This window comes from Cornus florida, unplaced genomic scaffold, assembly GCF_030987335.1.
Source record: "Cornus florida cultivar Cherokee Brave unplaced genomic scaffold, ASM3098733v1 CherokeeBrave_3.0.0_Hap2_Chr06, whole genome shotgun sequence".
NCBI classification, from domain to species: domain Eukaryota; kingdom Viridiplantae; phylum Streptophyta; class Magnoliopsida; order Cornales; family Cornaceae; genus Cornus; species Cornus florida.
Genome location: NW_026775576.1, coordinates 88,740,005 through 88,766,414, shown reverse-complemented (window position 1 = coordinate 88,766,414; position 26,410 = coordinate 88,740,005). Strand labels below are relative to the sequence as shown.

At 33.8% G+C, this 26,410-nt stretch overlaps 3 protein-coding genes and 1 pseudogene across 4 annotated transcripts; 1 reads left to right on the top strand and 3 right to left on the bottom strand.

Moving 5' to 3' along the window:
- Positions 1–479: 479 nt before the first annotated feature.
- Positions 480–4,643, bottom strand: LOC132312691 (reticulon-like protein B2). The gene is made up of 5 exons (XM_059811154.1): positions 4,193–4,643; positions 1,509–1,689; positions 1,271–1,412; positions 950–1,019; positions 480–844 (listed from the first exon to the last, which is right to left on the bottom strand). The coding sequence occupies exons 1-5, from the start codon at positions 4,389–4,391 to the stop codon at positions 675–677; spliced, it is 762 nt and encodes a 253-aa protein (XP_059667137.1). The 5' UTR covers positions 4,392–4,643; the 3' UTR covers positions 480–674.
- Positions 4,644–12,069: 7,426 nt separating this feature from the next.
- On the top strand, positions 12,070–14,240 carry LOC132315011 (probable membrane-associated kinase regulator 2). Of its 2 annotated transcripts, none has more exons than XM_059813767.1 (2): positions 12,070–13,356; positions 13,464–14,240. In XM_059813767.1, exons 1-2 carry the CDS (start codon positions 12,411–12,413, stop codon positions 13,514–13,516), a joined length of 999 nt encoding a protein of 332 aa, XP_059669750.1. In that variant the 5' UTR covers positions 12,070–12,410; the 3' UTR covers positions 13,517–14,240. The 2 variants fall into 2 exon arrangements, with proteins under 2 accessions (XP_059669750.1, XP_059669749.1); XM_059813766.1 differs by having other exon boundaries at positions 13,461–14,240.
- A 6,449-nt stretch (positions 14,241–20,689) lies between these two features.
- On the bottom strand, positions 20,690–21,607 carry LOC132315010 (late embryogenesis abundant protein At1g64065-like; annotated as a pseudogene).
- Positions 21,608–24,160: 2,553 nt separating this feature from the next.
- On the bottom strand, positions 24,161–24,995 carry LOC132315009 (late embryogenesis abundant protein At1g64065-like). The gene has a single exon (XM_059813764.1). The coding sequence runs from the start codon at positions 24,935–24,937 to the stop codon at positions 24,293–24,295; it is 645 nt and encodes a 214-aa protein (XP_059669747.1). The 5' UTR covers positions 24,938–24,995; the 3' UTR covers positions 24,161–24,292.
- Between the last annotated feature and the right edge of the window lie 1,415 nt (positions 24,996–26,410).

Below are 26,410 nucleotides of genomic sequence, written 5' to 3'. Positions count from 1 at the left end.
TTAATATTTGTAATGATGAATTACGACATTTATGTTAAATAGACTATTACTTTGAGTTTTACATATCAACAATTAATTAATTATTATTATTATTATTTTAACCATAAGAAGTATATTGACATTGAATGATGTCATTACAAGACAACAATGGTGAAAATGCAGACTTCAATTCTTTTTACTAACCAAGCAGTTGCTTAATATTCAAACAATATCAAACAAGATTTCATATTATAAAATTTATAAACACTTTTGATCTAAAATTTGTAATGCTCAAACGTAGAGATCATTTTTCATTCTTTTTCAACCTTAGAACAAAGGTTGGAAATTAAATTTGAGAACTCTCCTAAATAAGCCTTATTAGTTCTGTGGTCAAAAATTTACAAGGTTTTATTGAGCAAATCATTTTCCGAAAAAAAATGCAACAACAACAATCATATCAAACAGTAAAGACAGCATACACATCCTTCAATCCCTCCGTAAGTGCAGAAAGTCTGGCATAAATGATATCAAAAAATTGGAGTTCCTTTGACAATATCATATTTTCATATAAATTGTGAACCCAAAGTAGAATATAAAGCATAACAGATGAGCAATAAGTCTACCAGTCGACAAATCGTTAAGAAAACACTGCTAAAACATGTCAATCTCAACCTAATGTCACCGGATTGGTGGCTCTAAGCCACCTTCTTGTCTTTAAGTGGCCCTTTGGGAATCTTGCTTAAAACCTTGACATTAAACACTGCATACTGCTTCTTGATCTCCATCTCTGCTTTCTCAGCAAAGGAGTCAACTTGGTCCTCATATTTCTCATAAAGCACAGGCACGGTATGCAACACAACAAAGGCTGTTCATTTTCCAACAAAAAAATTCAATTAAAGCTAATGTTCAAGAATACTGAAAATATGTAAATAACATAAAAAGAGAGATTAAATTTGCACAAATTTCTTACATATGTATAACAATGTCAGGAAGTTGCAACAGCTCCCCAATATTGAGAGAAACCACAAGCCAGCAATCACCTGATAAGCATAACACCAATGTTTTCTGAGCGGAATATGATGAATCCCTAACTATCAGAAGATTTTAGGATGCATGAAGGGGTCCATTAACAAGCCAACTCAAGTTCAAAACAATCCGGTCATTAGTTATTCCCAAATATAATCTAGCTGGAAATTTGGGACCCATTTGAAATGAAACATCACGTGTTGGTTTGCAAACAAGAAATCAAATTCTGTTGTAATTTGTGCAAGGAAAAGAGGAGACAACATACGGCAAGAAATTTCTTCAAATCTCTCCCAGATGCAATTTCCCGGAGGATTGCAAAAGCTCTGTTCATTTCAACTCTCAAGGCAGAGGCTACATCCAGGACAATATCATCAGAAAGTCCAAATTCTGGAATTTTAGGTGGAGACCTAATTATGTAAAACAGCAGGAGTCAATAGGCAGGCAAAGTCACACAAAACAAGCAGAAGAGGGGAGGGGTATATGAAAAATATTAAACGACTTACTTGTTGACAAAGGTAGATGCATTCGACCACAGAAAAAGAGTGGCCAGAGCAAGTATTGAAATGTGGCATACTAGAGTCAGCAAGTGGTACTCAAGCAATTCAAAAAGAATCCAAATTCCAGTGGCAACTCCAAGCACGCCAGCAGTAACCTTCTTGTCCCTCCATAAGAGAATATCAGCAGCTGCCACAGAATATAATGTAAGATAAATGTTTATCAATAAATGCGCACACGCGCGCGCGCACATAGAGAGAGAGAGAGAGCTTTCTGAGTAATTATAAGAAAGAAATTTTCAAAAGTGAGGATTCTTTTATTTATGGAAGTACAAAAAACAAAAACAAAAAAAGAAAAAGGAAAACATATTTTTGAGATTCAGCCCTACTATAATTGAAAAGACTACTAAAACTACCTTTTGGGATACGACGTACTCACAGCACAAGCTTTCCAGAAAATAAAAAATTCCTACCCTTAACCACCACATCCGTGGAACAAAATCACCAAAGCCTCTAGCAAAACAGTAGTAGTAGTACACAACTCCCAGTAACTACTTGAGTATTTTTAAATTTCACATTTTTATAGTCCTGAAAAAAGCTTTTTCAGGGGCTGTCAAGCTACCTAATGCTACCTCCTTTTTCCAAGTTTGGGTACCAGTAGTTTAAAGAAGAGAAAATAAACACCATATGGGTAACAACTCCTAATAAACATCTATTGTTATGTTTGGGAGCACCGAATCGGTGCCTTGGATTTGGGATTGGACAGAGTTTAATTCAAATTTTGTAATAAATTTTCTCCAATCCCAAATTCAAGACGCCATTTTGGTGCCGCCAAATATAGCATTTAAGTTTTTGCTTCCACATTATGACACACTCAATCCAATTCATCAAAATATTTCCAATGGGCTCAACTGAAAATGTTTTAGTGTTAAGTCTTAAATAATGAAAAAAAGGAAAAAAAAAAAAAAAGAAAGAAATCTAAAACACAAAGTATTACTCCTTCTGTCCCAAAAAGAGTCTCTTTTGGGACACTGTGACTCACAATACGCATTGCAGAGAAACATGTGAACAATAATGAGATTATGGAGTACCTTAAAATAATTTCATAAAAAATACAAAGGTTGTCTATCGAGTAGCTCCCCTGCAGTTTATATCTTATACTGCAGGTACTAAAATGGTGCAACTGGTGGAAAATCTGAGTAAAAAAAAGAATAAATCCTAAAAGAAATTAAGACAATTCATAAGCCTTGCAAGAACATATGATATGCCTAGCTGACCTTCAATGACTGAATAAGAGTTCTTCATTAAAGATTTTATCTAACCTGAAACTCCAACCATATATTGTCAGAGCACGTAAGGTTATCAGATATTGCACAATATGGGTCAGGTAGGCTATAAATAATCTTCACAAAAGGCATTGTAGCCTATTGGTACTTCCTCACCTTCCAAAGTGAAAGGTCGAGGGTTCAAGTCCCCAAAGGACCAAAGTGAGTGTGTTGGTGGTGTGTCCAAAAAAAAAAAGAGAAGCCCGGGGGCCACGCGGGGGGTGGGGTTGTTATAGTTAATCTTCATGCTAAGTCTCGTACACATATTGTCTTCCATGTTTCATCTCAAAAAAGACAAATGGACAGCAAGTGCCAGTCCAACAGTATTTATCATCAGCTCGGGAAGGGTAGTATTGCAACTGCAACCAGAGGCTATCCTTGATCACAGAATGGTGAAACAGCAAACCATGCTGTCATTGAAATTCTTGGTGGCAAAGGGTAAGTATTGGAGATGTAACATGGAAACATTATTATAGCTTGCTGAAAAACTTTCATGATGCTTGAAGATAATCAATAATGTTGCTTGAAGGGGAAATAATGTTACCTAGATTTTTTTGCAGTGTCTTGTTTTTGCATGTGCAATAAATTTTTAGTGAGTCTATGTTGTACGAAAATGGTTCAATTTCATAAGATGTAAGTGATAGGGTCAAAGGTGGTAGTTCATTAATCTAGTTACGCGGAAGAGTTGAAAGGATCATGAATTCTGTAGGTAATGGTGGAGCTTGTGCACAACATTGTTAATAGATGGTAGAATGTTTTGGTAGATCGTTGAAGTCAGCTGTTAGAAACTAGAAAATGGTTGCCAATTGAGTCAATTTGGAATTCATGCACTCCAAGGAATGTTTTTAAGCGGTTTGAGATAGACAAAAGTGAACCTTTCCAGATATCTAAATCTGTATGCAAATTTCAACATCTTACTATGACTAAAGTGACATATCACATGCCCAATCATAATAAAGGTGATCAAAGCACAATAAAATTAAGAATTTACAGAAAAGAATCTGCCATAACCACATCCAAAATGGATGTATCCACAACCCCTTTCGACGGATGCGATTTAGCAGAAATTAATCAACCAGTTATCAACAAGATCATAACTAGATTGTAAAAAATAAATGTGGTTAAACATGTTTAATAAAGCCCTATGATCAACCAATCAATAAACAAAATCTAAACATTAGCCCTCCTAAATCCCAAAACAATTAATACAATAAACTAACATTCTATAGGAATCATGAATTGCAAAACCTAATGGAATAATTATATTCATGTGCATTGTATTTAGTAGGAAATGTAAGCCCTAAACGTGTTGTAACTTGAATGTGTGTGAGAGAAGAGAGAGAGGTTTTCAATACAGTAATTCCGTACGTTTTCCGCCGCCCAAGACCTTGTGCATAGGCGTCTCTCTGCCGAAGAGTCGATAGATCTTGGCTTTGATAGACGACACCGGTGACGACTTCTTCTCATTGTCGGAATCGGACGACGAATCGTGGCCGTGAAACGTATCCGTGATCTTCTCCATCACCGATTCAACGACTGATTCTGGCTCTCCGGCGTGATCGGCCATCGGGATCTGAGTCACCAATTTCCGATATGACACACCTCGCCGACGGTAATCGAACTTCCAGTGAGTTTTTCTTCTCCAAACAGGAAGGAATTTTGGTAATGCAATGAAATAGTAGTCCGTAGTACAAATTTAGGCACGGAGTCCGAACCTCAGTTCCGGTGCCGAGCCTGCTGGTTCGGAAATAACGGAAATCGATGTGGAGCAGGTGCGCGGAAAATGGGCAATTCTCTCTCACCGCTGCTTTGCTCAAGGCTTGACGGGACGTTAATGTTGACGTTCGCTTCCACGGCGTCAACGTACGGGTGAGCCATTGATTGACACGTGGAGTGGAAGGAGTGGTGGAGCGTTATACGGACGGTCACTCAATATTGGAGCGGAGCACCATATGTTGTGGAGTTTTTTGGTCCGAGGCCAGGGACAAATTTGTCACTTTCGGGATTTATACGTAATAAATAGAAAATCAATGTGTGAAAATATGTGCGGTTTCAAATTTATTCAAAAGTGAAAAAAAAAAAATTTATTCAAACACATGTTTTTCTTTATTGAGCAATATCGTAAAATAGGCTGATCAAATAGTACAAAATTAAAGTAATTAATAGACTTATTTACGCTAGCCATTTCATCTCATGATTGTAAATTGCTTCTTTATGTTAAGCATTTTTTTTTTTTTTTCAGTATGTGAAGTGTTTTTAAGAGTTTGAATATCATAATTTTTGAAAAAATAATGATATTTTTCTAAGTTAAATGTCACATGAAGGCCTCTGTTACAACCATTGCACAAGCCCAAATTTGTTTTTTGGAATAAAACTTCAATATTTTACTTGAAAAGTAGATGAAATGTAAATTGAGTTTAAGTTTTTATTGGTGTTTCCATTCTAATTTTTCTTTCTTAATTTCATGACTTAACATGGGATAGGATGACCAAAGTAACATTGATGAGGTTAGTAAAAATAATTTTAAAAGTTAAATATAGCCGTCAAAATGACATGTAATAAAAAAGATAGAAAAAAAAAAAAAAAAGATTCATGTAACCAACCTCATTCATACGAAATTAGAACAAAAATAGTTTTCAGTATTTAAAAAAGCAATTAGCCAACTACCACCAATCATTTAACTTCAACATGTGAGAATAAGCATGTGAGTATGTTAATTTTTTGTGTAATTTTTTTTTTTTTTTTTGCACCAACTACCACCAATCATTTAACAACATGTGAGACTAAAGCATATGAGTATGTTAATTTTTTGTGTAATTGAGTTGAGCTCTATAGCAATGAAATGTAACCCAAGACCAGAAACATTTTCCATTAGTGCATTGAGTCATGGACATCACTAAGAATATTAAATTTTTTTATTTTTTTTAATCATGATTGATGAAATAATAATGTATATGACTATTAGATTTGGTTTTGTAAATACAGATTATGAAGGAATACCACTTTATGCGGAGTAATATAGAAGAGAGTAGGGAGTAATTTATTTACATAGATTCAGATTTACTGACAGCAAAATAAATAAAGAAATGAACTATATATTACCAACGTGAGATGCACTATTTGGTGTCTCCCATTGCTCCGCATGCTCAGCAATGTGCATCCCACCTATTTCATCTCTCTCTCTCTCCCCACTCACGCACGACAATGGACCATGTAGAGTGACCACACACACAATGCACACGCACTATCATGACAAATGACAATGGACCACGTAGAGAGACCATACACAAAATGCTTCTTAAAACACGGATTATAAAATTAGATTAACACAGTTTTTCGACGTAACACCGTAAATTATATTGTTGATTTTTTTTAAAGCTCGGACAAATTACACACAAATCATATACATACACTATCATGACAGTGGATCATGTAGGGAGATCATACACAAAATGCTTCTTAAATCACCGATTATAAAATCGGATTAACACATTTTTCTAAAGTAACAAGGTAAATTATATTAATTTTTTTTAAAATTTGGACAAATTACACACGGATAAACCGTTAAGTATTTACTACTTTGACCAACCTAAGATTTGGCGCGTGTGCTCAACGACACTACTTTAAAAATGACATTTTTGCCCTTCACTTGTATAAAATGCAATATAATAAATAATTAAAATAAAAGGACATTATTGACTTTTCATACTCAAAGTCACTTTCCAGTGTCAGCGAATGGATTTAGGGGAGATAAAAGTAATAAACTTTAGACAGTCTAGTCTAAAATAAGTATAATTGAATTATTCTGAGCGGATTCGGGATTGGGGGTGGGCTAACATTCATGGGCTTAATTGGTTTGAACTTTTATTTTAGTATGGTGGCTGACTTGAATTGGGTTTGATTGGGTGGGCCATTTTTGGGGTGGGCTAATACTATTAAATTTTTTTTTTTTTTTTGAGCTAAGCTAATATTAGTATAGCGTGTGTGTGTGTATATATATATATATATATATATATATATATATTTTTTTTTTTTTTTTTTTTTTTTTGAGGTTGGCTACAGCCCACCTACGCCCACCCTTCCATCTGCCTTTTGTTCATGAATAATTTAGGTGTGACTCATCTAAAGCTCAACTCATGAGTGAATTGCCAAGTTTGAATTAGATTTCTAAACATGTTTAATAAGAAAGTTGATCCTAAATAGTATTAGACCCGATTCATATAGGCTCGTAAATATGACTAGATGTGTTTGATTTTTGTTACGAGCAAAAACTCAAATGTAGGTTCATTTTATAATTTGAATAATCATGCTCATGGTTTGATATTTGATTTTTCAAGACTTAACTCATGATCCATCACTATATTATATACTTCCTGCAAATTTTATGGAATAATTATATTTATGAGGTTGATAAGTAAACCTAGTAAGTAAACTAAATGAAGAGGTTTGTTTGTAAAATTGAACCTAAATCGAGTCCAAACATGAACATAAGATTAAGCTCAATTTGTTTTATTAAACAAGTCGAATTGAGCCCGAGCTTTTCAAAATTGTTACTAAGTCGAAAATTAATAATCATAATTTTTTTTTTCAAATTAAGACCCTAAACGATTTATCAATATTAGAGCATGAAGAAGGAAAACAAACCATGTAGAGAAACAAAGGCATCGCTTAATAAAGATGAGAACATCTCTACTTACTACAAATTACAAAATATGCACAAATCAATAAAACGACTATATATATATATATATATATATATGATTCACAGGAAAGCAGTTGAATTTAAGAAAGAAATTTTATTAGAGTTATGGTCGAAATACCGAGATTGAGGTTTGATTCGAACCATGACAACTGCTGGAGATGCCTTAGAAGGAAGACAAAAGTTGCTTAGGAACTACTTCAGAGGCTCTTCTTCAACAACTAGCTAGAGAACGCTAACTCATATCACTTCAAAAAAATATATATATAATAAATAAAAAAATTATGTCAGGGTATATCCTGCGGTTGATGCTAATTAAGAAAACAGAACAATATAGAGAATATGCTATGGGTATACTTTTCCTATTCCTGGCCTCATGGGGTCAAATCTGAATCATGACAAATTTTTTCCAAGTATTCATCATTTTTCAACAGAAAAAATGCAAATCTTATATAGCAAATACTTAAAACCAAGGCTGTAACCCAAGAATTCGGATTCTCTCTTGTGCCTTAATCCTGTCCCATTTGTAGATATATTGTGCTTTACGTTACAGTGCAACAAAATATTACATAAAAATAAGTGGTTTAGATGAAATGGCAAGGAAGAGTATCGAGCAGGTAACTTAATAATAGGATTCAAGATTTTCGCAGAGCAAATTGGATATGTAGCTTATTTGCCAAGATAAAAAGCAATTGCACATTTTAATTATAAAAAAGCAAATATATATGATTAATAAGAAAGCAAAATTAATTAATATAAATCATATGTATTTACTTTCTTATAATTAATTACCTAGATGTAAGAAAGGAGCGTTCTAATTCAAAATGATGCCAAGGAAATCAAATCTAATAACTCTGCATATGAGTCCCTCTGAGTCACTCGGCGATTGATCGGTGTAGATAGCGACAGATGGAGCATAAAGCATAATCATTCAATTTATGGAATGAGAACTTGTGAAGAATAATAAAGATGCCAACTGAAATGGAGTTGAATAAAAATGTTAAGTAAACTAACCATATCATTGACTAACAATTAAGTTTATAATTTAGTGTATAATACGGATTCGAATAATATGGTTTGATTGTTGTTTTAACTTTAAATTTTTTTATTGTTTATGTATTTTAATTACATGATTATGAATGACTGACTTAGAATTTTTAAACAATTGAAAGAACTCATTGTCGTTCATAATTATCAGCTCAATCTCTTCAAAATCTTTTACCCAAAAATCCTTCATTTTCTAATTACCATAGATTTTATATCTTTTTATATTATAATCCTTCCTTTTTCTAGTTATTGTACAAGTTATATAAGAAAATTGAAGAAAAATAATCTTCACATGGATGACATACCGTGTAAAAACACACATATATATATAGGAGATATCTCGAATCAAAAGAAAATTAAAATCTCCTATAATTTGTTAAAGTATTCTAAAAAAATATACAAATATTTTTCTAAAAACTACTCAAGTATTCTAAAAGAAATAAAAATATTATTCTAAAAACTGCTCGAGTATTTCAGAAAGACACAATATGTACAATAATTAAGGGGGAAAAAAAAAATCTTCATAAGACTTGGAGAAGACTGTGTCATTAATATCAATGGAGACCAGAAGACTGTCATTCTTTGCCAAGAGTCATTCACTAAATTAATATATATGTGAAACTCATATGCATAAATTATAAATATATATATATGTATATATAAATACATAATTAAATGCAAATATGCCTACACAATGTATATATATCTGCCTACATGGCTACATGCACATCATATATGCATACATACACACACAAATGCACATACATATACATATTTTTTAAAAAAATCAGTTGAATACATGTGTATATTTACGCTAATATAAAATGTGTGTATTCATTGAATACTTTGTAAGTATCTGTGTTGCGTAATTAAGAACTGATAAGATTATTTTTGAAGTGTCAAAAGTGTGTGAAAAAATAAAAATAGACGAACTATCTAGACAGATCTATCTAAAATTGCATGGGTTAACAGTATAGGCCCAGCATGGAAACAGACCGAAATAGGCAAATAGGCCCAACGGGCAAACAATAGAAACCCAAAAAATGTTTAAATTGTCCCATATTATCAATTGATTCTTCATTTTATTTCTCTTTTCATTGATTTTTTATTTTATTTTATTTATTTATATTTTTTTCATTGGGAAGAAATTTATGGACAGATTTTTGTCCAACTAGATCTAAACCATTATCATTCATTTTGGGAGTTAGGTGAGATACCATTAGGTTACAAGACACATGCCTCTCTTTAAGAGAATTTTGTAATAACAAAAGTACAATTTTTCCTTGTTTATAACAAATTAGTAGAGATATTTTTAAAGTTTGGAGACAACTTATTCTTTCAACATAAATATAGCAAAGATAACTTACTCATATTTATATTCTGATATTTTCTTGGCACTTTTATTTTTCCTTATTTTTCTGGTGAAAAGTAGAGTCGTGAGACCATATAGACCATCCAATTTGGTTGCAACTTTGAAAGTCAAACCTTTAACATGAAGAGATAGAGCTCTAGCTTTTTAGAGTTAGGTCAGTAAACACCATGCGTGACCCATCTGGACCTATAACTTTGCTCTTTGTAAAGAACCCAAAGTCTGATAAGCATCAGTTTTTTAAAAAAGACAGGGAAAGCAAAGTGCACCTTCAACAAAGAGCTCACTTCTCTCCACTCTTTTGAGTCTTTTCATTTTGCCTCTTTTTTCCTTTTTTTTTTTTTTTTTCTTCCATCTTTTTGGAAATTTCTTGTCAATCTCCTAAGTCCTAAAGTTTATGTGACAGAAACACCTTTGCCCAGTATAGAATCATATCCTCAATCTTCAATTTTTTTTAAAAAAAATACTACCTCCGTTCCAAAATAGATAACCACATTGGGAGGAAAGGAATATATAAATAAATAAATATTTGGTTTTCAATTCTATCTCTTGGTGAATTACTAAATAAATAAAAATCAAAATTATCAATTCACTGTAATCATTATTATTATTATCAATTTTGTTGAATATATTGTTGCCATGGATAGGTTTATCATAAATGGGTTAGGTTTACTAAACTTTCCACATATGTCAATTTACATCAATACAATATACAATTTCTCTCTCTCTCTTAGTTGTTTAACTAGAGACATATCGTTCAGAGATGCTCAACGTGTCTTAAGTGGTAATTCCACTCTTCCATGCGCTTTTACGTGCACCAGCAGTAATTCCGCACCTCAACATGTCAGATCAACTCCATCATCGCGCCATCAGTGGTCATTACGCGTTTACACGTGCCTTCAACATGGTGAATCTTTACAAATTCATCACCCATAAATTTATAGTAGTTACTACCGGGGTTGGCAACGTCAACCTATTCACGCTCCGCACCTACATCCAAGATATTCATATATCCACCCTACGTCATCGGGCACGTTGGCATTGGTGCAACTTTTACAACAATGCTATTAGTTGTGCCACGTAGGTTGCCACGTAGCAGAGGTGCCAACAATAATGCCAAGTCACTTGTCACTTCAATTGCCATGATCGGTGACGTGCCAGCTACAAACCATATAAGGTTTAGGTTTATTTGGTCTCTACACATATGGTCTACTATATAAAGCCCTTATATATTCTTATATTATTCACATTAATACAAAATACAATTTTTTTCTCTCTCTTATTTCTATCAAATTCATAGCTAATGTTTTGGAACTAAAATGTATCCCAATGTCCATATAGAATTGGAAAAAAAGGAGCATCTCCAAGAAATTATCATTTTTTTTTTTTTTTGATGACCCAGAACTCTCTTAGGTTGGGCCTTTCGAACCCACCCCCAAAGCACCAAACTGGGGGTATAACGGCCGGTCCCATAATTACAGCACTAGGTTAGTCAAAAGTGATAAGGGGACAACAAGGTTCGATCACTGGCGTCCTATGTGACAGCTCCAAGCTTTACCAATCTGTCTAACCCCCGGGGCAAGAAATTATCATTTCTTCCACTTTGTTGTACATAGGACAAAAGAAACAAAAAAAATTGTTGTTCTTACTATTATATATATTTTTTGTATATTTTTTAATTTTTATTAGATAAGTATTCACACGCACAATTTACAAATTTTTAGGCTATTTTGAAGAGGAAGAGGTTATATACTATCAGGCTAATGGACCATTGATTCTTTCCTACCAACTTATTCAGTCATTCCCTCTTTACTTCCAACTGATAATAAACGTATTAATTAAAATCCCATCTAATCTGAGTTAAAAATTTCATTTGAAAAGAATTTTGCTTTACTAAAACGCCTATGAAGTGGATATGAATAGTACATATAGAATTCGTACAGTCTTCTGTAGACCAGTGCTAAAATGAAGTGCATATGGAACCCACCAATAGTAATACGTACTCTGTAGTGTGCGGTACTTACTACTTAGCGTGTTATGGTTATAACATCTGGTGGTACGTTTATACAGTGTCTCTCATTAAAAGGCTTAACCCACATCACATGTTTAAAATGAACGAAACAAACAAACAAACAGACCATCCAAACGCTCCTCTCTCTCTCTCTCTCTCTGTGTACAAAAGCTTACATTTTCCATCTCTCGATTCTCTGCACTGCCAAACACCATCAAACGAAGGAAAATTATGTTACGTTTTCACTATCATCCCTATTTTTACATGTACAAGTCTTTTTTTCACTCTCTCTAGTCTCTATCTCTCTGTACATAGTTATATATATATATATATATATATATATAGTCTCAATAGAGTTTCCCAAGCCAGTTAAATCTCAATAGAAGCGTGTCTCTCTCTCCCTAGTCGGTTAAATCTCCGAGCCAAACCTTATTCTTCAGCTACACTGGCCCTACCAAGCATGCAAGCTTTCAGCTTACTCAATCTCTGGCGAAATGCCGGTGGTGATTCCACCGCCGTAAGCGGCGGAGGGGACTCGGACGCCGATATCTCAACCGTTCAACAAGTAAGCCATGAGTCGACCGTGGAAACCGACGATGATGAGTCTTTCTTCGATTTGGAATTCACTGCACCTTATTGTGATGACAAGGAAGAAAACAATGCTAGAGATGTCAATGATGAAGATCGAGAAACGAAGTTCGATTTCGTTGAGTCTCCAAAAGATGTCTTCTTTGGAGGCAGAATCGTGGCATTAGAACCGAGTTCGAAGCCTCAGTCTCCGATTTCATTGCTGAGATCTTCGCGAGTCTTCATGCTAGGGTTTAGGAAATCAAAATTCCAGAAAACAGAGGAAAGCTCTGTTTCCATGGCGACTCCGAAGCATAACCAGAAGAAATCGTTACAACAAGGACAGAGCAAGCGGTTCACAGTGAAATGCAAAGTCAAAGAGGTTCCGATTGTCCCGCTCTTCACCAGAGACAACAGTTTGAGAAGCAAAACCGTGAAGCAGAGCTCATCTGAATCGCCTCCTGACGATTCGTCCAAGCGGTTTTCAAAAGATGCGATACAGAAGTATCTGAAGCTGATCAAACCGCTCTATGTTAGGGTTTCCAAGAGGTACGGCGAGAAGATGAAATTTTCAGGCCAGTTATCGACCACGACCCCGTTGTCGTCTGCGTCAACGGCACCATCGTGCTCGCCGATAAAGCATCCGGAGGAGAAGCAGGGGAGTCGGCCGGCTGTCCTTCGAGTAGTGGGTAAGCAGTTAGGAAAGAGCCGATCCGCGTCGTCGGACGCCGGAATGATGCCTCCTCCCGTGAGTAGGAGAGACGATTCACTGCTGCTGCAGCATGATGGCATTCAAAGCGCCATTCTTCATTGCAAGAGATCCTTCAACTCCTCCCGAGGTATCAAAACGCCTTCCATTAATGTCTAATGTCCCATTCAATTTGAATTCAAGTTTTTTTTTTTTTTAAATTTCACTTTTTCCCCCCTTTAAATTTGGTCACAGAAGGCGATGATCCATGGACAAAATGTGTTGAGGAGGAGAAAAGATGCAGCATTTGAAGCTTCCATTACTCTAATTTTGAGATAGAACAAAAGGCGGGAAACTGATTATCTAGTAATCATCCTGCTTGGATTAACTAATACCTTATATTACGTTAGTTATATATATATATATATATATATATATATCTAGATTTTGTATTTTGGTGCTGCATAGGATTTTGGATCTCTCCCCTATTCGTTTTTCATTGTTCGTGCAATTGGTGAAGCTCACCATTTTCAATTTTACTGTTGCATTGGTAGAGCGGTCACCTAGCTTCCCGAGTTCGAGTTTCCCTTGTATCATTTCATTAAGCAATTTATTAGTAATTTAGTTGGTAAAACGTCTAGCTTCTCCATAACTCTCCGGTCCTGGTGTTTTCATGTTTGAATTTCCTCCCTTATTTAAAAAAAAAAAAAAACTATTATATTTGTTTAATTGTGAAATTTTATTATTAAAGTGGTGAAATTAAATTTTAGTGAAGTGTATCGATGGCTTATGTAAAAATGGCTATCCAAGAGGATTGGGGTTGATGGGAGAGAGGGTAGGGTAGTGGATTTGGTCAGAGTAGAGATGGGTTCTCTTGTAGTTATCTGTAAAGTGACTGGACATGACATTTCATATCAGTGTGAGAAATGGAAAGAAATGATTAGTCTGTGGTGTGCGTATATATAATTTCTGTATTTGGCATTATGTTGCGTTTGAACATTTGGTATCGATATGATGACCGTGATTTCTCTGCAAGTTAAACTTATTTCTGTCTTTCTGATTGACCGTTTATTTGTTTGATAGTTTAGTATGACACGAAAAGAATCCCGGTGTTACTTTTGAGGGAGTAAAGGTCTTTTATAGGGATGGATCATTAAACTCTAGGGTTTTAGAGAAATTTAGGACAATCTCTTTATTTTAAATGTGTGTTAGGTGTTTTTCATTAAAAAGAAAAGAAAAATTACCCTTTGGGTAAAAGGGGAAAATTAATACCATCTCACTGCAATACAAACAAAATAGTACATCATTGTTCAAACTTGAGTTTACACAAGCCCAAACAAATGAGATCATAGTTATTAAGTTAAGAATCAAGATTAATTAATGACATCCTTGGTTATTCTAATATTATCCAAAGATCATAAGTTAAACAATCCCCGCGTGCATGCAAAAGTAAGGTGACTTTATACCAAGGGAATGGATTTGTCCTTTTTATTGCTGGTTGAGAAGTGGATGAAATCAAAATAAGGGGGGATGAAAATAACGTCCCTAGGGAAGCAAACACGAGGTAATAACTAGTAAGGAAAATAATTTTTTTTTTAGTAAATCACATTCTGTATTCACAAACACTCTTTCTTTTCTTATTTATTATTTTTAAAATTTTGTAATTAAAAATAGTGTATACATTTGTGATTCAACTACATCACTAAATAGATAAACATTATCCTTATTTTATAAATATATCTTCAATTAATGCATATGATAGAGTTCACTATTTCCAATTTTCATTTAACAAAATGTTTATAATTATTGTATTTTTTTATACTGATTTCATTCATTCCTTTTGAATGTATGCAAACTGGATTCGGTGGAAATAATATAATCTTTCTTGTGGCTTAAAATATTGGTATTTGGAGGCATAGTTAATTAGCATCACTTAAAACTAATTAAGGTGGTATTTGCACATTCCTTTAAATAGTATGTTTTGTTTTTGAAATATTAATCAGCTTCAAAATAAATTAACGTGATGAAAACTAATTAAAATTTTTAAAAAGATTTTCAACACAAAAGTTATACGTGTGTGTGTATGTTTTTGATTCACAAATATATTTGCATGCATGGATATATTGATTATTGTTCAAGTTAGATTTATGCATATGAGTTTAGGGGCGTAACTTTACTAAGGTCTATAAATATGGTAGTTGGTGGAAAGGGGGTGGTGGTAGGAAGGGTGATCGACATCTTTAGATGTTAAAGGTGGAGATGACCATAAGGGTGTAAGAGGTAAAGAAAATAGTGACAGAGATAAGGAAGGAGAGAGAGAGAGATGAGAAATAGAATAAATATAATAATAATAATTTTTTTATATTTTGAAAAATTATAATAAGGGGAATTATATTACACCTCAAAACGCTATAATTTTGAAGCACAAGATTGGAGTTCTTCCTTGCAAATATTAGCTTAGATGAACTTGACAAGATTAGCTTATATGAAGGGATCCTAAGGGCTTGTTTGGGAAGTGTAATGTGATGTAGTGTACTGCTCTACTCTAGAACAGAACAAGTATTGTGTGATGTAGTGTTCTGAAAGGAGAACAAAACATGTTTGGGGCGAAAATTTTATTCTGATAATTTTGGAATAGAAATTATTATTATTATTATTATTATTTTATAATTATTTTAAATTAAAAAAAATTAAAACAAAACCCACAAGTTTGCAGTTGCAGAGAGAGACAATATCAATCCGTTTTCTTCCATTTATTCCAAGGCAAAGATTCAACAATCCCTTAACCAAAATCAAGGAACTATCCATACGTTGTTGAATAGAAATAAAGAATGCCAATCTTTGATAATTTTGTCATCATCCAATTGTTCTCAAATGGGTCCATTCAAAGAAAGATCGAGAATAGAGATGCAAGCGTTTGGGAGGCTGAAATGATTTGCCCTAAAAAAACAAATAAAACAAAACCCACAAGTTTGCAGTTACAGAGACAGAGATCGAGAATAGAGATGGAGGCGTTTGGGAGGCTGAAATGATTTGCCCTAAAAAAAAACAAAACCCACAAGTTTGCAGTTGCAAAGACAGAGATCGAGAATAGAGATAGAGGCGTTTGGGAGGCTGAAATGATTTGCCCTAAAAAAATTTGAACAAAACCCATACAGCTTTGCAGCTGCAGAGAGAGAAAGGGAGAGAGAGAGAGAAACTTGGGCAAGTTCAGAGTTGAGAACGAGAATAAAAATGGAGATGGGACTTCTGATCCTTGTAGATTTTGTACTCTGCAGTTGGAGAGAGAGAGGGGGAGAGAGAGAGAGACTAGGGCCAGTTCAGAGTTAAGAACGAGAATAGAGATGGAGGTGGGACTTCTGATCCTTGTGGATTTTGTACTTTGCAGTTGTAGAGAGAAAGGGGGAGGCGATTGGGAGGCTGAAATGATTTGTGGAACACTTGGAACAAGTTTTTTTTGTTCCAACATTTGGCCCAAATAGTGCAAAGTGTTCTGATACTGTTCAGACCAGCACAGCCTCCACCAAACATGGTTTGGGCCTTAATAGTGCTACTGTAGCACTATTGGGAACAAAACAACATAGCACGGAACATCTACCAAACAGGGCCTGAGTGAAGTCCATGCAAATTGATTAGCTTAGATGAAGGCCCATGTACAATTTTTATTTTGCTTCTTATCTAACAATGGAAACTCAATCATTACTCTCTCCCCTCTCTCTATTTTGTTCTCTATCTCTCCAAACAAACATATGATATATCATAAGGAAAATGATTATCAGCCGATTACTTAAAGTGAATTGTCTGACTTGATTGGTCTGTAAGCAAAATATAAAGAAGTAGAACCCTCTACTTTCTTATATTTGATAAAGATGGCCAATAAAAATTTATAAATTAAATAACTCATTTTGAGAGTTCGCCCAAGTATCACTACTACATACAGTGATAGAGGCAGCATGTGCCCAGGGGGGCAGCTGCCCCCTGCCCATGCTGCCCTACTATAATTTTTTTTTAATACATATATTTGTAAAAATTGATAAAATGCCCCCCTTGAAATTATTAAAATGATCCCTTTGCTCTTAAATTTACTAAATTTTATTTTATTTTATGCATATAATTTGTAAATATTTATAAAACACCCTCATAAAATTTATAAATGATCCCCATAAAATTATCTATTTCTAAAAACGTCTTTAATTCTTTATTTCTTTTCCTTCTTATTCTTCAAATTTCTTTTTGTTATCTTTAAAAAATTTTGCATTATCTTTTTACAATTAAAATCTATTTTTTCCTTCAAAATTCTCTCATATTTTTTTCTTTTTATTTCATTTTCTTCTTAAAAAATTTATTTTTATTCTTTAATTTTTTTTGCACTCATACATAATTTATGTGCAATAACCCTTCTTTTTTTTATTTTATCTTCTTATTCATTTTTTATTTATTTATTTTAATATATTATTATTATAGTATTATATTTTCGATTATTTTATAGATGTTAATATATCCTGAATCAAATTCTTGGCGCCCTGACTACATATCATAAACAAACAAATCCCATGGTAATTTCGAAAGTAAAATTGGCATCTGTAACGGCATTTTTCTACCGTTGATATATCATCCACGTGGTGATTCAGGAGTACTTCAATAGGTATTTTGGTCAAAATTGCCTTTTAATGTTGCAGAGAGCCATGCTCGAGAAAGCAACCTAAAGAAGACGAAATCCTCCCTGTTAACCAAAAAGTTTGCAGTAGTCCGGAGTGTGTCTTCACTTTTAATCCTTTCACATATTTGACTGACCTCTCCAGGTTCAACGATTGGAAAAAGAAAAAAATATAATGTTAAAATGCTACTACTATTTTATTTTATTATCATGAAAATAACAAAGAATATAAATAATAAAAAAATACGGTAATATTTAACTAGCTTTCCATATCATTTCTCATTCTTAATTATGTCATCAATCTTTTTATCCTCACTATTTATTCAAAAATAATATTAAATATTTGTTTTATCCTTAATATTATTCAGAAACCATATCAAATATTTGTTTATTTTTGTTTTTCTTTTTTCTGTTCCCCACTAAATATATGAATTAGATGGAGATGTTAATCAACTTAATTTTCAAAGTTTATGTTTTTTTATTATTCATAAATACTGTGTAAAATTTAGTGTAAAGTTGCTTTACTTTAATAATATAGTTCAATCCAAATTGTTGAATTAAATTACAGTCTAAATATATACGTAGTATATAGGTTTACAAAGTAGAGCACAGGCTATACAAGAATTTTTTGCAATAATAATTATTGTGAGGACGAGAAACGCCAAATTGAGTTGCGTCCCATCGCAGACTTGGGCAGTGCAACTATGAAGGAGCAGGCGGCATGGCAATGGGCATCAAAATGTACTGAGTGGCCTCCTCACATCTCATCGCAGACTTACCCAAATTAGAGGTCAGTCCACTCTCAGATCCACACTCAACTACCATTCAATATATCAATGATATATCTTTTACCCTAAAAAAAAATATATCAATGATACACTCTAGGACTGAAAATATATATATATTCTAAAAAATAGCAAAACTGTACTGAGTACTGACTACTGACTACTGAGGTATGGTAATAAAAAATGTGTGAGATCAAAAAGTAGTCGACCCCATTTCAGGCCGAACCATTTTGAACAACCAAGTCAAAGGAACAGGATGGCTTGGTCTTAGCATTTAAGACCGTGACTAAACCAAAAGCTTTTTTAATTTGAATGACCAGTCAAAAGCTTTAGTGCATATTCATATCAATATATGAATATATTAATAGAATTATAGTGACCTTGGCACTCTACCTCTAATATATATATATATATATATATATATTTTTTTTTTCTCTTAAAATATATTTGATTTAGGCAAATATCATCCGGGTGTTTCATTCAACGCTGCTGAGTATTTTGAGTCCTTCTCTACAGTTGCCACACTTTCAATGACGACCCACTTTTCATTTTATTCATATAATTTAATAATGGAAGGGTGAATTATCAAAGTGATATTAACAATGGCCTAGGTTCGAACTTCAGTGAAGATATGAATATGTGACAAATTCTTTTTTTTTAAAAAAAGATTGAAAATTCAATTCTAAATAAGGAATATGCATACGAGTACCAAACTAATAATAATAATAATAATAATTAAAGTGATGTCAAAGAGCTTCTTTAGAAATTATCTTAGAGCAACTCCAATGCTCTTTCATTTGGGCTACTAAACTCAAAATTTGAGAGATGTGTAAAAAGTGGGCTCTCCAATGTGTTTTCATTTGGGCTGTTAAATTTTGAGAATGTCAAATTTGCTCTCAGATATAGGAGTTGCCAACTTTTTTGGCAAGTCTTCTATCGCTCTGTACGACGTCGTTTGGAACGGCTTTCTATCTCTAGTCATTGCTTTTCTGTCCATTGCTCTGTGGTTGCATTGCCCTGTTTTTCACTCTCTCCCTCTCATCTGCAATGACAACAATTATCGACAGTGACCGGATAAATTCTCATATATGTATGTATATAGATACACACACACACATCTATCTTTTCAGATCTATAAATTTTGTTGAAAAAACTCAATTTCTGTGATCAGTCTCTCTGTTTCTCTCAAAATTTTCATTACCCAACTTGTTCTTCAATTTGGGGTTGGCTCACACTTGTTAGTTATTATGTGTTTCGAATTTAGATGTTCTTTATTTTGATGAATATTTGAGATTACGGTGTTTCGAATTTAGATGTTCTTTATTTTGATGAATCTTTGAGATTACGGTGATGACCTCAAAATTATTTTTAAAAACCATACATACAAGTTAGCAATTGCACAGAGAGGGGGGCAAACTTGAGAGTTGAGAGACAGCGGCTGAAGCTTGCGAACGGCGAACCCGAACTGGAATAGCGGGCGATTGAAAATGAAAGATATGGGTTTTGATTTTTTGAACAATCTGAAATGATATGCCAATATGGGTTTTGAACTTTTGATTCTTGCAGACAGATAGATAAACTGAAATATATGGGTTTTAAACTTCTGGTTCTTGTAGATTTTATAGTTTGCAGTTACAAAGAGAGAGAGGGCAAGTTCAGAGTTGAGAACGAGAATAAAGATGGAGGCGATTGGGGAGGCTGAAATGATTTGCCCTAAAAATATTTTGTGGGACAGAATGCAATGAATGGTTAAGATGGAAAGGTAATATAGGATTGAGGAAGCTAGAAGTGGGTTGGGCTTGGTTTAATGGAAGTTGAGAATTACTAAAATATAGCATTTTGGATGAAATGTATTATTGGAGTAGAATTATTAAAATATAATATTTTGACACTGTAACTCATCTCAAAATATAAATTTAGCAACCGAAATGACATTTTACATTAGAGATGATCCTACCTACTATACATAAAGAAGAAACGCCGAAATTCAAAATATGCAGTCTGTATAAAAATATTTAGACATTATGGTCATTGTTTGGTCACAAAATTCACTCCTATTTGACATGGACCCTTTGGCAGTTCACAAATTACTACAACGAACTGTTTTATAGAATGAACTATAAATTCAACAAGAAGTTCAACTTCATATATATATATATATATATATATATATATTACAAAACAAAAAATGGCCAAGTCAAATGATTAGATATAGGCAAACACTGTTGTCCTCAAAAAAAAAAAAAAAAAAAAATTAATAATAATAATTTTCAAAAGCCAAAGGCCAAAAATATCATGTAAACAAATACATATATCAACTGCGTGTCAAATTCCGGAGCTCCTTGGTGGAGATATTAATTTCCATGTTGCAATTCATGTCAACTGATTTCTTCTTCTTCATCACCTTCATTAGCTCCACCTTCCCCTTCAATCTGGATTGGCTGCTCAGCGGCAAAAACCCCGAGTTTAAGTCACTTCCTAGCTCCAAATTGATCGGCAAACCGGTTGATGACAAGTCCACAACCACACTCAACTTCTTGGTTGATAGTGCTTTCGCTCTTGCCTTTGGAACAATGGCACTACCCACTTGGGCACCCTTATAGAAGAAGAAAATAGTGCTATTGTCGAACTTGTAGTGACCAAAATTGGTATTTTTCACTCCCAGCTCAGCATTCATCCTCAATTTGAATGAAGGGTTTGAAGCCACAACCTCAAGGGTCTCAAATGCTGCAGACCTAACGCCAAATTTAGGATTTTTGATCTTCATCACGGTCAGAGAAAAGAGCAATATTGACACCGGTTTGGAACACAGCAAAAGCAACAGCATATGCCAATCATTTCATGCGCTTCTTGCGACGAAGCTCTTTGGAAAGCTCGAAGCCTCCAGCCTCTTCATCACTCCGAACATATCCATTGGTTGGCGCCAAAGGATAGGTCTGTCTCTGATCCTTATCCGCCATTGATGATTTGAAAGAAATGTTGATCGGTATGGAAGATAATGTGGCCATATATATATATATATATATATATATATAGTACACCCATACGACGTTGGTGCTTGTAATTGACGTATTAAACAATGTGACACCTTCCTAGAAGCTTTACTTGAAAATGCTAGGATCAATTTTAGTGGACTTTCTAGAAACGCGTCTAAAGTATTTGATTTATGAATTATTCGAATTTGGTAGGTAAGAATGTGCAATAAAATATTTAATTCAATAATATTAGATTGTTCTACAGGAAAGGGCCAAAGTAGGAGTAATAGCTTAAATGAGCATAGTCTGCATTTGTTAATAAATAAAAAAATGGCTGATACAAAATTTTGGTTTGTAAATATTATCCTATGTACGTTCTTCTATCAATCTGCTATTCCTATTTATAAATGAACACACCCTTGTACCAGAGACCTCTAGTAACCGACTTAGAAGTTACAGATACATCCAGCTAGATTACTTCATTATTACTCTTTCAAGCCATCAAAATTGATTGGCTGGACGATTTTCTACAATTATCTAGAATTACAAAGTAATCTTAACAAATAGTTCTATTTCAATTGACATATTACTCTATTAATATGTTTACACAATGAATCTGTTTCTCTATGAGAGAACATGGACAGTTTGGCGTTACTTATGTATGACAAGCAAGCTGGAGAATGTGACATCTAATATAAAATTTTAAATCCTATAAAGAGTTTAAGCAACATAAAGTTTGAGAGTGACGAGAATGTGAGTTTGAATGCAAATGCTAAAAGACTCTATATATTTTTAGTCTTATATCCTGCCTACATCAATGGAACACACACTTGGTACAACATTTGTATTTTAGTGACTCATTTATTGAATTGCTTAATATATAGGGTAAATTATTCTCTGAGTTTTTAACTTTGATTAAAGTTGGTTAAAACATTGGTCTATCAATAATCAAAGATAGGTCCAGCCCGTTAACAATTCGCTAGGGCAATTAGAGATTGGTTATTTAATACTCCTCGACTAAACATGTGAAATGGTCAATTTAAACTCATCAAATGAAATTACAAAATTACTCTTCTTATTCCTCTTAATTTTCATTTCACACCTTACTTGATCGTATCATATAATTTGTTTAACTACATATTTGAAATTTCTATACCTTTTTGAGATTACAATGTGTAGCAATCAACTATCCATTCTTTATAGCATGGTATTTTTTTTTGGTTTTTCAAAATAGAAAATTGAGGGTTTAAGTCCTTGTAAGAATAAGTGGGTGTGTGAGTACATTTCTTATTAAGATAGGAGAAAAAAAAAAACACTGATCCATCTTCTAATTGCAAGAAGAGTCCGTTGCTTCGTCTTCAATCCAGGATGAAACACTAATCAAGAAAGAGTCGGTTGCGGTGGTGGATGGTGGGGATGGAATTGAAGGTGGCCAAACAACGAAACTGAATCAATATAACCATCTTTTTTTGTGGATAAAAAATATTTAGAACGAACCATATAAAGTGAGACTCGGTGATGATGCAATCGTGTGGGGTTTGGTGTTAAAATTGTTTAATTTTCCATTAACCAAACATAGCAACAAGAAAATCACATTTGAGAACTCAAGGTTGAACATTAAACAACAAAACAAGACCTAATACGTGGAGGCCCGAAATGGAGTCCTAGCGAGAAATGGGCTCAAGTTTTGTAGACCTTGCAAAAGCATATGACTTAGCTATAGCAAAGTAGCTCCGGTCGGTTTTTTGAGGTTCATGGACTTGAGAACGGAATAAAAAAGGGGGAAACTCAACCGTCTTACGAAAGGAAATGCCGGCATAGTAATCGGATCTGCTTTTACATATCTCCCGGTATTTGAAACCCTACTTTATCGAATTATAAGATAGAAAGAAAGCAGTTGGTTGGGACTACGACGCGTATTCAAAATCTTTCTTTGGATTGAATCCTTGGCGATGGCTGATTGTTAAACTTTAGTAGCAAAGGATGGTGGCATCATTGACAATGTTTTGGCAAAATCTTAAGATGTGATTGAAGGCTTGAGCTAGTCAAAAGATGAGAGTAATTTAGTCAAATTTAAACTATATTTGAGATGGCTCATTCAGCTTTACAGAGTATTTGGAGCTCTGTACTCCATAAAGAGGAAATTCCAAATAAAAATACATGATCATCTTTTAATTGAAATGTAGGGGTTGGACATGAACGGTGAACCTCACACACACAAACACACACTTGGCTGCTACCACAGAGTGAATGCCAAGGTTCAAAATTTGTTGCCTTCAGAAAGAAAAAATGTTGACAGTGTGTCTACAGTCCTTGGTATCATGAAGAAACTTTTCTAATTTGGGTATGGAAATCCAAAATGACGCCACACAAAATTTATTAATTAGGCCATTTTAGGAGTTAAAAATGCATCTGAAAGCCTGTTGATTAACACTTTGACCATACTACCCTTATGATATTCAATGTAAAAAATAATGATTTTTTTCCCAGTTAACTAGTAGAATGAACTTTAAATTCAACTACAAAATTCAAATCCACGTATATATATCACAAAACAAAGAATGGCCAAGCCAAAGGATTACAAACATTGTCCCCCTCAATATATATATATATATATAAAGTAATTTTCAAATGCCTAAGGCCTAACACATAAGTAAACATATATGTCTATCACTTGCACGTCAAATGCCGGAGCTCCTTGGTGGAGATATTAAGTTCCATGGTGCAATTCATGTCAACTGATTTCTTCTTCTTCATCACCTTCATTAGCTCCACCTTTCCCTTCAAATTGGATTGGCTGCTCAGCGGCAAAATCCCGGAATCCAAGTCACTCCCTAGCTCCGAATTGCTTGGTACGCCGGTTGATGAAAGGTCCACAACGACATTGAACTTCTTGGTTGATCGTGCTTTCGCTCTTGCATTTGGAACAATGGCACTACCCACTTGTACACCCTTATAGAAAAAGGTAATAGTGCTGTTGTCGAACTTGTAGTGACCAAAATTGGTGTTTTTCACTCCTAGTTCAGCATTCATCCTCAAATTGAATGAAGGGTTTGAAGCCACAACCTCAAAGGTCTCAAAAGAAGCCGACCTAACTCGAAATTTAGGATTTTTGATCTTCATCACGGTCAGAGAAAAGATTAATATGACACCAGTTTGGAACACAGCAAAGGCAACAGCATATGCCAAGCATTTCATGCGCTTCTTGCGACAAAGCTCTTTGGAAAGCTCGGAGCCTGCAGCCTCTTCATCACTCCGAACATATCCATTGGTTGGCGCCAAAGGATAGGTCGGCGTCTGATCCTTCTCCGCCATTGATCTCTTTGATTCTTGATAAAGTATATTATTGGATCTTTGCTGGTTGAATGTGAGAGATTTGAAAGAAATGTTTGATGGTTATGGAGGGTAATGTGTCCATCTATATATAGTGCGCGCCACACTGGTTGGTGCTTGTAATTGACGTATTAAACAATGTGACACCTTCATGGAAGCTTACTTGAACAAGCTAGGATCTAGAAACGCGTCTAAAGTATTTGATTTTTAAATTAATTATTCGAATTTGGTAGGTGACATTGTGCATTAAAATATTTAATTCAATAATTTTAGATGGTTCTTTAGGAAAGGGCCAAAGTAGGAGTAATAGCTTAACTGAGCGACACATATATTGCCATTTTCTTGCTCTAGTTATCCTCGATTTTTCCTGTCTAATAGCGCTTACTACTTTGATGTGCCGAAACAAAAATAAAATTAATAAAATAAAAATGACTATCCAATTTTATTATAATCAATATTATTCATAACATTCAGAGCTGTACTATTATCACAAAATCAAAATCTGTAGATGATGTTGTTCTATCAGTTCTCCATATTCATGGTAAAGGAATCAAGAACCATCATAAATGTTATTTTATCATGATTGTGGGGCAGAGTATTTCTTTCTATTTATTTCCCATTTTTTTAATGATATTTTTTATTTTTGAAAAATTAACTAAATGTTGTTTCTATATGAAAAATAATATTTGCTATATATATATATATATATATATATTTTCATTTATCTCATTTCTGAGAGTGGAAAAAGTTTGAGAGTGACAAGAATGTGAGTTTGAATGCCAATGCTAAAGATTATGTATATATATTTTAGTCTCATCTTCTGCCTACATCAATGGTACATACACTTGGTACAACTTTTCTATTTCAGTGTCTCATTTATTGATTTGTTATTTGCTGGGAACTATTCAATGTTAATATATAGGATAAATTACTCTCATACCACTTAAATGTAAGGACTCTGTTTTGATTGGTGGTTGGAATTATTTTTAGTCCATTTGAGCTCTAACTTAGTCCCAAACAAGTTGGTACCTTCCTCGGTATTTGGAAACATCATTAAGGCCCAAAATAAGTAGAATTGACAAATTTTAAAAGCGAACATCTGAAAATATCCAAAGCCAATAAAATAATACAAATACTACTCTATAAGCATTACTAAAATTATTATATGCAACTTTAAAGGCTCAAATATGCAAATATTCAGTACTTATTATACTTTCAGACTTACATATTCCCAGTCCCTTAGCGGTACAAAACAAAAATTAAAATACAGCAAACTAAACTAATTAACTTCCTTTTTCGTGAGAGAAACGATCGCATTTAGTGTATACGACAAGCGTAGTTTTAAACTTCTAAGTTACCCTAAGTGGATGAGTACTCACAAACATCTAAAATTTGTACATAAATTGCACTTAACTCAATTACTTCGATGTACTGAAACACGGTTACATTCACATC

Bases quoted from the DNA above. Each gene is read 5' to 3' on its own strand.
- LOC132312691 (XM_059811154.1), bottom strand. From the start codon at position 4,391: ATGGCCGATCACGCCGGAGAGCCAGAATCAGTCGTTGAATCGGTGATG. The intron at 1,690-4,192 runs GTACGGAATTAC...ATTCTGTGGCAG, and splicing joins GGTCTTGGGCGGCGGAAAAC to CTGCTGATATTCTCTTATGG. The intron at 1,413-1,508 runs GTAAGTCGTTTA...TTACATAATTAG, and splicing joins GCATCTACCTTTGTCAACAA to GTCTCCACCTAAAATTCCAG.
- LOC132315011 (XM_059813766.1), top strand. From the start codon at position 12,411: ATGCAAGCTTTCAGCTTACTCAATCTCTGGCGAAATGCCGGTGGTGAT. The intron at 13,357-13,460 runs GTATCAAAACGC...ATTTGGTCACAG, and splicing joins ATCCTTCAACTCCTCCCGAG to AAGGCGATGATCCATGGACA.
- LOC132315009 (XM_059813764.1), bottom strand. From the start codon at position 24,937: ATGGCGGAGAAGGATCAGACGCCGACCTATCCTTTGGCGCCAACCAAT.